We start from the raw sequence: 12,563 nt of genomic DNA, 5'->3' as shown, positions 1-12,563 counted from the left end.
CCATCACAGGTAAACTAGGTGCTCTGCATCTGCACCGGCCCCTCCCCATTCTACCTGAGAGCACTCCTCTAGGGAAGACTGACCTGGAGGTGGTGGAGGTCATCCTCCAGGTGCTTTGGTTGTTTTTCCTGCCCCCTTACTCCCCTCCATGAGCATGGAGCCTGGCCCCAATAGGTCCAATCGATTGACTATTGGTTCATTGCTTTTATTATAAGGTGTGTACCTTCAACGTTTCCTTCTCCTTTTCTATGTGCTGTTGTTCCAGATGTAGCTTCGCAAGTGCTGACTCCTTGGCTGAGATTTCTTCTTTCAATTGATCTACCTGATGAGTCATAATCTTTAATTTTCTATTCATTTCCATTATTTCATCCTAACAGAATAAAAGGAGAAATGTTTGAAAGTGAATTAAATAGACATCACCATGCCTATGGAAGTTCCAAACACATTCAAGAGCTTTTAAGGGAGACTCACTCAAAACAATGGTCTCAACTGGGCTATTCCTTTGTATTTTGTGCCCATCAACCTCAAAGTACTTTATAGCATTAACTCTCCAAATATTCTCATGAGATAAAGTATACATAATGAATATGTCATACACACACACACACACTTTATTCTTCACTGTACAAGAGAGGAATTGGAATCACAACAAGCATTTTTAACTAAAAGATTACAAAGCAAAGCTCTGCAATTAAATGACAAGTGTATACTGCTCCCCTCTGAGTCATGGTAGCTATTAGCAGTTTTAAAAATTAGAAAGAGGAGAATGGCAATTCTACATAATAATTAAAACCAGCACCATGATCTTCACATGCAATCAAGTTTCGTTATTTCCATTTCAAACAATCTGACAGTTCTGCATAAACTGATCTTCTCTTTCAGGTGAATTCCACGATATTTCTTTCTGCATCTATTTTAAATCCTGCCATTAGGATAACAGAAACTGCTTTAAACCCAGGATGGGGAAGAATCAAAATGTAAAGACATAAATATATTCTTTACCTGAGCTTCAACCAGATTTTTGCTATACAGATTCCTGTCTGACCGCACAACTTCATACAGGTTCTGTTGCTGTTTTAATTTAGTCTCTGATTCAGCGATTTTTTTCCTGTAGTCAAAAATCTGCATTTCACGGACTTTTATGCCTTCCATGTTCATGAGGACCTGGAGGAGAAAGAAGTAATAAAGATGGTTGAATAGCCCATCTGTGGTTATCGGTTCAGGACAAACAGAGATTTTTTTATCGAAGGGTAGCTCGTAGAAATGCCAGCAATCAGAAAATGTGACTGTGGCTATAATCACTGCAGTACAACACAGACATTCAGCCCAGCTGATGAGGGGCAAACATATACTTTATCTATGCCGGAGTTCTGCTCAAGCATGAAGGCTTAGCGCAGCTATTCTGTGATCACAAGAGGGAAAAGAAAGTAAAGAAATTCCTTCAATTCTGAAAACCTCTCTTGACCACCCCACCCACCAAAAAAGGAAAGAAAAAAAAAGAAGCACAGGCTTAAACAGATCTTAACACAAAGCACTAGGAAGGATAAGAGATAACTTAGCTGTTTGGCCATACTCATGGCTTTATAAGGTTGACCACGAGAAAGAAAAGTGGCCTTTGAACACTGATAGCGGTCATAACACTGTCTTGCCAATGTCAAACTCACTCCATCAGGGAAACCCAAAGGACTTCATAAAAATATGTGTTCTATTGTGCATGAAACACTTCTAGGCAAGATGAGATGCAAGAATTACTGCCTCGGGACTTCCCTGGTGGCGCAGTGGTTAAGAATCCGCCTGGCAATGCAGGGGACACGGGTTCAATCCCTGGTCCAGGAAGATCCCACATGCCGCGGAGCAATTAAGCCCGTGCGCCACAACTACTGAGCACGTGTGCCACAATTACTGAAGCCCACGTGCTTAGAGCCTGTGCTCTGCAACAAGAGAAGCCACCGCAATAGGAAGCCCGTGCACCGCAACGAAGAGTAGCCCCTGCCCATTGCAACTAGAGAAAGCCCACGTGCAGCAATGAAGACCCAACACAGCCAAAAATTAAAAAAAAAAAAAAGAATAACTGCCTCCTTTTTGCAAGTATGAAGAACTGAGGCCTGAAATTCTACCATGAGCCTATACCTCTCAACAAGCAATCCATACAGTAGAAATAAGGTAATCATGACTCTCAGCTGCAATGGCCACAGAAATTGATTTTCTAAGGACAAACATCTTCAAAAATTCCTTAAGAAAAAAAAAATTTAGCAGGAAGACTGATTAAATCAATGGAGCTTATGATCTAACAACAGTTAGAACACACAGGAGAAAATTCTTAAGAATATTTCACTGCATTTCAGTGGAGTTCTCTTAATTAATGATTACAGTTGAAAGAAATAAGCAGAGCAATATGACAGAGAAGGAAAGAAGGGTTTCCTCTAAAGAAGAGGCACTTTACCTAGAACCTAAAGGTCAAAAAGGACTTAGGCCTTTTGCCATGCCGATACTGTGAATCAGGTGTGGACTATCTGTGAGCGTCATGTTCCCAAACCACTGCACGAGGGAATTCTTTTACTCCACTTGTGGAGTTAGTATTCCAGAAAATATACTTCAAGAAACCCTCTTCTAATGTTTTCCCATCAGAGTTAATGATGGCTGGTGTTTAATATATTTTCCTTTATATCTTTAAATAAACACCTTTCAAAGTTTTCTTAGGCTTATATTTAAGGAGGGATGGGATTAAATTTTAGTAAATGTCTTTTTAGCATATATTATTTTGCACTGCATTATTGGGTCTACTGATTTGATATACTTAGTAATAAATATTTCCTTTTACAAGTATTTTATTTCTTTATACATAGTCCCATGTGCCACAGTTCTAAATAAATGCATAAATGGAAAATATACCTTTATTTCCTTTTCCTTATTTACTTGGACCTTCCTTCTTCCTTCAACCCACATCAATCCCCCATTGATACATAAAGTAACCAGGTTAATAATCTACTATGTGTTCTTCCAAATTTTCTTTGAATTCTGCATATTCTATTTAGGTCTACTAAAGTCATCATTATAACATCATCATAACAATAGCTAATATTTCTCAGGTACTTTCTATATACCGAGAATTTTACATGTATTAACTCATTTAATCTTCACAAAAATCCTATGAGATGTGCATTATCATCACCCCACTTTCACAAACAAGGAAACTGAACTCAAAAGAAGTAATATAGTTCACAGCTGTTCAACTAGTGAATATACAGATACAGGGATTTGTTTGTTTTCCTTTTGCTTTTTGAGTTTGGTCTTTATTTTTTAGCAAAATGGGATCCTCTTATATACCTTTATGCACCTTGATTTTTATCACTTAGTAATACTTCGTGGAAATCAGGTGGATTAGCTCTAATTCATTCTCTTTGAAGGGGACATAATGCCCTACAGTGTGGATGAACCATCATATACTCAGCTCCTCCCCTCTGATGGGCATTCACTTGGTTTCCACTTTTTTGCCACTCTGAGCCATGCTGCAATAAACATTTTATACATGTGTCCCTATGCACTTGTCTTTTTACTTCTATTGAGATGGATTCCCAGGAGTGGACTATCTGGCTCAAAAGACATATATATTTTTAACTTTAATAGATATTGCTAGATTGCTTTCCAAAATGGCTGTAACACTTTACATTTCCATACCGCCAGCAATAGTTTTCTTAGTAGAAAACTATCCTTGCAGTTGCAGGATAAACCCTCTTTGGTCATACTGGATGATTCTTTTAATGTACCATTGAATTTGGTTTGCTAGAATTTAGGATGCTGCATACCTATTCATAAGTGACCTAAGTCTATAGCTTTCTTTTTGTTTCTATTTCAATATCAAGATTTCTGCTAGTTTCATAAAGTGAGCAGAGTACCCTTCTGTTCACTCATTCATCCACTCACCTACTTATTCATTCACTCACTGAACATGCATTGAGGACCCATCTATGACAGGCACTGTAAAAGCACTAGTGATGTAAAGAAGAATAAGATGCATTCCCTACCCTCAAGTTCACCTCTAGTGAGTGACTCCACCATAAAATGGATAATCAAGGAATGGATACAACCAATAATCTGAGATACGCATAGGGTGTTATGACAGAATTAAACACTGGGAGGTTAATAGGATGGTCATTCACATCTTATCTAAGAAGTTAATATTTGGTATTTACATAATTTGTGAGAACCACCTCTTCCTTCTTGTTCCTCAATCACCCCAGCCAAGGACTCACCCCAAGCTCTCTCCTCGGCCTGGAGTCTTTGTTCATTATCACAGCAGAAGGCAGGAGTTACATCAGTATAGTAATGCCAATCAATATTACCCCAAAGAATATACAGTACATTTTTCTAAATTCACACACACACAAAAATTTATATAGCCTGAGAATTATCTGATTCTTAAAAGTGTGAAGGAACTCAATTCTAAAATAATTAGGTCCCCAGTGACAATGCTGCAGCTAATTCTCTCTCAGCCTTTTTGGTGGCTTCCATGGTTATTAATCTTTCTATGGTTTCTACTTCTCCTTGAGTCAAGCCTCGATGTGTGCACATATTTTCAAGAAAATTATCTATTTCAACCAATCTTTTAAATTTATGCAACCAGAGTTGTACAAAGTATTTTTATATGATTTTGCTGTTCTACTATTATTAAGTGCTATCACTCACTTTGTGTGGAAAGAAAATGGCCCAAGGTAAGAATGTATACAGACTCCGTGATGAATGGCTTGCATCATTGGTTGGGGGGCTGGAAGGAACAAAATTAGAAAATCTGAGAAGAGGAGGTCTGGAGAAGAGGCACATGGACAGATCTGAAATGAAAAGAAATCCCACTCCTTCCTCCATCATTTTTTTTGATCTGTACCTTTAGAATCCTTAAAAATGAGTAGCAGGTGGCCTTTTAATGTACTACCACTAGGAACTAAAATGTATAAGTTAAGAACAAATGTGAAACCTAAATAAGGTATCCATTCCTGGATCTGTTACTTGTTTGATTTTTTAAAAGAAAGGGACTATCTCAGCCCAAAATTTAGCCTTTCTGTGGACATGACCACCCTCGTTGGGGTCGGTGAAATGAATAGATTGAAAATACTTTGAAGAGCATCATCAGCATTCAGAATATCAAGCAGCACATCAGAGAAAAGAAAAAAAATTACTTGTTCAATCACTTTGGGAGATATTACAGCAAGAATAATCCTTCGCACAGACAGAATCACGCTCCAGAGAAAGGATGCAGACAAGGACATTTCTTTTTTGGGCACCCAGCTAGCAGGGTCCATCTTTCTGCACACAACAATGCACAAAATCAAACTTGCTTCCGGATTCTTAAAGCTGGGAGTAATAGGAACCCATCATGATACCAAGAAGATCAAGGGTATTTCATTTAAATGACAACGAAAATTGTAGAAGTACTGAAACAAAGGGAAAAGACAATTCACAAAGCAATTCAGTTCTAAGTGTTGGGGCTCAATTTGTTTTGATGGAAATCATTCAAAGCAATGTCACATAGAGGTTCAAATCCTGAAAATTCATAAAATATGTGGAGTGTTAAATAGAGGCAAAACCCTTAATCAGCATAATGTCCCCAGTTTAAAAGGATATATCAGAGAATGTAGAATGCCAGCTATGGGGCTGGAGCTTAATTAATTGATTACACTTTAGATACCTCAAACCAACTCATGAGCTAAATCACAACCAAATATAGAAAGTTTTATTATAGCCAGAGGGTTGGAGATCCTAGCACGTGGAGGCGTGCTTCAGAGGAGCCCCGAAAGTGCTTACGGTGCACTATCAGGGTACAATCTCAGTTTATAACCTACTACCTTTTCTTTTTCTGTTAAAACAAGCTGCCAATAGAAACGAGCGAGATAAAAATCAATAACGCGTGCTGGAAATCTGCAGCCATACTCATATGGACTTAGGCAGGATGAGAAAGTGGGCCATTGAATTCGGAATCCTCTAGCTTGCATTTGATGAAATATCAGTACAATAAACTCAAATAAGTTTTTCTGACTTGATATCAATGGTTTCAATGCTGACAACGCCTTTACCTCCATAATGAAACTGGAAAACTCACTCTCAAAAAAAAACAAAGAAATAAAACTATATGCCCAGGCATGTGAAATTTTAAGTCTTCTCTGTTTTTCTTGCTTTCTTATTTTATCCTCTATCTCAAATTTAGAGAGGCATATCTATTTTTCTATCTGCTTTTAATAACATGTTATGGTACAAAATGAGGGATATAATATCTGCCTCGGAGGGCTATTATGAGGATATAAGTGAGAAAAAATATATTTATGCCATCATAGAAGTACCAGGCATATCATAGTTTAATCATTTAATAAATGTTAATAGATTATCATGATAGGTTAACATTACGTGATATTATATAATATGAGCACTTAACAAATCAATTTGATATTTTCTATGGATCAAATCCTGTTCTCCTGCAGGGAAATAGTGATCCACAGTATACTTCTTTTATTATAACACAAAAAGGTTAAAATTTGTGTATGTCCCCTTGAAGGCTCTCTCCAGGGTTCTACCCTATTAAAGATGCTCTGTATAAAAAACTTCAAATTAATATTGAAGAAACAGAAGTTTCATTTTATGATGAAGTACGTATTCAGTGAACAATATCTCTTTGATCAACTTTTGCTATCCTCACTTACTTCCAAGTCCTTGCAAGCACATTATTATTCATTTCTTGGAACCTCTGTCTAGAAGAGCTTTGCCTGACACTGTTATAGGCAAATAAACAGACAGCTAAGAAACTTGTAGTTAGGGATTCATTGTGAAAAACGCTTTTTGGCATATAAGCTGTCTGTTATATAAGCTGTTATATTTTGGCATATAACCAAAAATAAATTAATTAAAAAAAAACTAAAGACGTCTTTCCTTGGCTTACAGATAATTAAAGGCAAGCAAGTAACAAATGCTGGTCTTTTCCTGTGGTAACCATGTCACAAGTAGTTACCTACGGCATCAAGTACCTCCCCCTGCATCGCACGCCTCTGCTTTGAGAACTGACTTGGTGCTGCTGGGTTCTGCACAGGCCTCCCTGGTGGCCCGGCCTCCCTTCGTTAGCTCCGGGGCACTGAAACTACGGGAAAACAGAAGCAGGTGGTCCAGAGTGGGCAGTGACCTAGGAGAGGGCTGACAGTTTTTACTTTTAGACAAGTAAGCAATGAAAAAGTGTTCATGACTGTTCCCTTTGCAGAACTCTCCCTTCAGGTTCGAACTTGGAACTTGCCAGCTTTGGTCATGTATTTTATGCCCTTAAAGGGTTTGTACTTCTCTCCATACATATCCAGACGATTCACTTTGAGTCCAGAAATGGCCAGCTGCTGGATCTTAAACTGCAGGTTAATCGCGGGGTTCTCATCGGGTTTGGAAGCTCCAGCATGGAGGTGATAGCCAGAAGAAAAAGGAGGGGTCCTAAAATGAGCCAAATGCATAATGTGCAAAATGTTCCCCGGATTTAATAATTAACTGGAAATGATTTTACCTAGAATTTATAAAAGTCTACAAAAGAAGTAAATATGGTGGACCACAACTTCTGATGCCGTTCCTGGTGCCTCTCAATTTACCTGAATAATAAAATTTACAGTGCAGCAGAGGAAAAACCATGAAGATAAGACAGGAATAAAGACACAGACCTACTAGAGAATGGACTTGAAGATATGGGGAGGGGGAAGGGTAAGCTGTGACAGAGCGAGAGAGTGGCATGGACATATATACACTACCAAAATAGAGAGCTAGTGGGAAGCAGCCGCATAGCACAGGGAGATCAGCTTGGTGCTTTGTGACCACCTAGAGGGGTGGGATAGACAGGGTGGGAGGCAGACGCAAGAGGGAAGAGATATGGGAACATATGTATATGTATAACTTATTCACTTTGTTATAAAGCAGAAACTAACACACCGTTGTAAAGCAATTATACTCCAATAAAGATGTAAAAAAAAAAAAAAAAAGCGCTGCAACATTGTAGTAGATTGTTTTACGGTTCCGTGAATATTCGCTCCCAGCACCTCTTGCCCTTGCTGTTGAGGGTGGGCCTGGACATGTAACTTGCCATAGTCAATGGGGTGTCAGAGGACATTTGGCTAGTAGAGAATCGTGAAATGTGCTTGCATGGTTGGGTCTGTCCTTGGCGTTCCTTTCTTTCCATGAGAATACCATGTATTCTGGAGGATGAGAAACATGTAGAGCAAATCTGGACCCAACCCACAGCCCAGGCCAAGCCCGGGCAAGCTCAGCCTACAACAGCTGACGCTAGTCAACTGCAGGTGTGTAAGCGAGAAATAAGTGCTTGTTTTTGCATGCCAGTGAGATTTGGTGTTTATTTATTATGCAACAATATTGTGGCACATGTTGACTGAGACAAACACATAAAGAAAGGGTTTGGGATTCTGAGCCATCCAATTCTGGCACAAAAACAGGATCTTCTTTCTCATTTGCAAATGCCAAGTTAAATTAATAAAATGTAATGTAGGGCTTTCAGCATCTTAGATGTCACTTTTTTTTCTCTAAATGAAAAGAGCTAGAAAGCGAATGTTGACACTGTTTTTGCAGCCCAGAAGGAAGAGGACATCAGGCCAGAAGTCACTCACAGCTAAAATTGCCAAAGATAATTTAGATAGCATTGTCCATTATGGCAACCTATTTCAAATGAATTTAAAGGAAGGCAGACCCATAGTGATAAATAGATTACTGAAGAAGAATTTAATATAGATACCTAAAGTTACATCTTTGACTAGTTGATTCAGATGTCTAATTATGCTTTCCATACACTCTTTCAAAATATATTTGAGTACCTATTTAGTGAATAAGTAACACGAAGAGCTCAAAATTGAAGGAGACTTGCCCTTAAGGAAACTTGTAAGTAGCATGAGGCAGACACAGAAATGCAAAGACGGTAATAACATCAGATTTCTTCAACTGCCAGAGAGGGGAGACAAGTACAGATGGGTTAGAAAACATTTTTAATAAAGCTCCTTGGGAAACGTAGGATTTTATTGGTCCCTGACTGAAAGGCAAAGTTTTTTTTAATATTTTTTCTTTCTTTTGGTCAAGATACTAAAGTAATGCATATTCACTTCAGAAAATTTGAAAAATACAAAAAGCACAAAAGAGGGAAATTAAAACAATCTGTATCCCTACCACTCAGCGATAAGTAGTATTCACATGGTGGTGTGTTACCTTCCACTCTTTTTCCTTTTTTTAAAAAAAAGGCAAGTAAGCTTCTGCTTTTTCTTCTTGCCTAATTCTCAGAGAGTACTTTTCTGCATCACTGTGTGTGAAACAATACACACACAACTTTCTCCCAGAGCAAGTCTCTGTAAGATTCTCCTGTCACTGATTTTGCCTGACACATGCTCAATCCGCATGTACAGTTCTTTCTTCATTTCCAGAAAATATGTTCCGTTACATCTTTGACTTGGGGCTCAGTTCCTCCATCAGAGGCCAACAATCTGTAGATTGGTTTATATTCCCTGTCCTTCTTATCTCTTATCTTCTCTTCAATCATTTTTATCTTTTCTTTCCACCTGCATTCTAGGAGAACTACTCAAGTTTGCACTCCACTTCACTGACTATTTTCCACATCAATTCTGTTCTTTACTAACTTCAATGTGGATTTTAAATCTGCTATTGCTTGCTTTTGTTTGGTTTGGGGTTTGTGTGTATTTTAGTCTCTTTACAACTGTTCCTTATTTTATCCATCACTTCCTTTCTGTTTCATCTCTGCTTTATCATAGAGGTAATGTCATCTTGGACTTATAACCCAGATGATAGTCCTCTGTCCTGTCAGGGTCACTGCGTTCTTAACCACAACAGAACATCTAGAATCTTCATTCTGTGTGCTAGGAAGACCAACATCCCACCTAGTATCTCCAAAAATTCTTAGAGGAATTATATTTCTCCTATTCACTGTGGCTTTGATTTCCTGTTTCCATAGAATTCTGGATTCTCAATTGGCACTTTTCTCTGGCACATACTGTCCCTTTTCTGAGATGTGTTACCTCACATCCCTCACCACCCCATCCCTGACCCCACAAAGCACAATCCAGCCACTGGGTTGATGCAGCAGACTGTCACCAAAGGTTTCAGGTACAGAGCACAGTAAAGAACTTAAAACCAACCTTCGGACATCCCATTCTTAGCAATTCCTTGGTCATTCCTGCTCTGAGAACTGGTCATCTCTTCCAGAAGAGCCCAGCCTACTGCCTCGCTGTTGGTGTTGTCTGCTCTCCTCTCTCATCCTCTCCTATCTCCCCCCATTTCCTGCTCACCACCACTCCTCCCCTTCCCAATTGCAAGCAAATTCAAGGGACTGTGAGTTGAGGTCCAGGTAGATTTTCCTCAATTCACCTCTATTGGCTTTAAAGTTCTCATCCAGTCTCTTTCTTCTATTTTAGCATCAGGCTTTATTTTGGCCTTAGTGTTTGAGACTGTTAAAACTTTTCATCTATGCCTGTACCTTATTGACATTTAACAAGAAGTTGAAAATAGCTACATTCAAATGCCACTTTGAACAAAAATTCTGGGCTGTTCATCAACAAATTTATTTATTTATTTACTTGCTTATTTATGAGATGTTTCATAGCATTTACTATCTGCCAGAGATCATTCTAAATGCTTTATAGATATTACCTCATTTAATCCTCACCACCACCCCATCTGCACACAGATGAAAGTTAGGTCAAACCATATTAATAACTTTTGTTATTTTGCATTTTGTTTTTATCAGATTCATACTGTGACCATGTTCCCCATTTAAAAAATATTTTTCAAAAACATGATTTTAATGTTACATAGCAAATTTGCACAATTTATTTTGAAGAATATTCTTTTATAAAAATCTTGGCATTATTGTTTTTTCATATATTCAGTTTTTACAAAAGAAATTGCTGGGTCAAAAGGATAAACTTGGAACAACTCACTTAAGAAGTAGATCAAAATATCAGTTTCATGACATCTTCCCCACCCCTGGTATTATTCCTCAACTCCCTATAAACAGAATGCACGAAAGGGAACTTTCTGTTTCTGGGAATGAGGGGGGTGTGTGTGTGTGTGTGTGTGTGTGTGTGTGTGTGTGTGTGTGTGTGTGTGTGTGTGTGTGTGTGTGTGTGTGTGTGTGTGTGACAGTAAAGAAAGAAATAAATATGGGAAGGTGTTAAAAAGACATATATGTTTCTAATAAGAAGTCCAGAGGTGACACAAGTTGCTGTAGCAACTGATATATGCTGTCAGGGGTTAAGTAAGAGAGAAAAATTATAGTCGATAAAGAACATTTTAAGAACTCGTGCTTAAATTGTTTAGGTAAGACATTATGTAACCTTGTGCAGTTAAACATCAGAAACTGTGAAAAACTGTTACCAGCAAAACTTGGTACCAGTATCTCTCCTTTACAATGAAACAGAGAGAAATATACAATCCTATGTTAAAATCAGTGGCAGTATTCTTTTTATCACTCATCATCATCTATTTGTTCAACAAACACTTTTTCAGCACCTACTATTTACCAGCATGCTGGAAATGAAAAAAAGAATGAGATAAAGTCCTTGCTCCCAAGAACTCACTATAAAGTAGGGAAGACAAAGGTACAAATAATTACACTAGAAGATGATAAGTACCATTCCAGAGACATCAACAAACCAATAAAGTAGGAAGTGACCAGTTCTGCCTAGGGAGTCAAAACAGGCTTGACCCCAGAAATGAGCATGTGAGCTGGGTATTGAATAAGAATTTTCTATGCAGAGAAGGGAAAAAAGGCCTTTCCAGGGAGAACGAAGAGCTTAGACTCTGTTGCATAAGTCAGAATATACCAATGGCTGTGTCTTGCATGGGTTACAGGTATGTACCAAAATACAGGTATGTACCACCCACAGGATGGCCAGGTGGGACCTGGGCAGCTAGCATCCCTGGGTTAGTCCCCTCCAGCCCTGCACATTCTCATCTCTCTCATTCCCACATACTGTAGATATAGAATTTTCTATGATACTGTGATGCAAAGAATGTTAGGAAGCACTGCCCCAGGTTGCTGAGAGATGACAGAGGTTTGTAAGGCTGGGAGTAATAATAAGATCAGGTTGGAATTTTTAACAACTTGATGGCAGACAGGAGTGGAGAAAAACTGACTCTTGGGAAGGAGAAGTAGGAGGCTGCAACAGATTATATGTTCAGATATACTGGCTGTCTCACCAGGTAGGGTCCCTCCCTTAGTAGGATCACACTCCTGCTTGGGGATATCAGGCTTAATCATGTAACTTGCTTTGATCAATGAAATATGAGTGGACAGACCCTGTACCCTTCCTTTGCCAGCAGAAGTTCTGAGAGCATATCAAAGGTCCACTATTACACTGTTTTCCCTCTGTAAGAGGCCAGCACATCCCAACAGAGTCAGTCTGAAATAAACAGGACGTGAAGCAGGCCTACAGCTGACTCTCAAAGACCAATAATGTGAGTAAAACATAGATCTCTGTTGCTATAAACTACTGAGACTTGAGGATTATTTGTTACAACTTAATCTGACTGATACAGAG

General features: G+C 38.6%; 1 protein-coding gene across 1 annotated transcript in view; it reads right to left on the bottom strand.

The window, feature by feature from the left end:
* Positions 1-12,563, bottom strand: part of CFAP58 (cilia and flagella associated protein 58) — a gene marked incomplete at both ends in the record, with an annotated part of 105,920 nt that overhangs the window by 74,547 nt on the left and 18,810 nt on the right. The window contains 2 exons of the mRNA XM_082672965.1: positions 224-370; positions 1,003-1,164. Coding sequence (XP_082529091.1) covers positions 224-370; positions 1,003-1,164 — 309 coding nt within the window. The remainder of the gene's footprint in view (positions 1-223; positions 371-1,002; positions 1,165-12,563) is intronic.

This window comes from Grampus griseus (assembly GCF_964374135.1).
Source record: "Grampus griseus genome assembly, chromosome: 16".
Classification (NCBI taxonomy): Eukaryota; Metazoa; Chordata; class Mammalia; order Artiodactyla; family Delphinidae; genus Grampus; species Grampus griseus.
The sequence above is the reverse complement of the archived record's forward strand: the minus strand, read 5'-3'. Positions and strand labels throughout refer to the sequence as shown.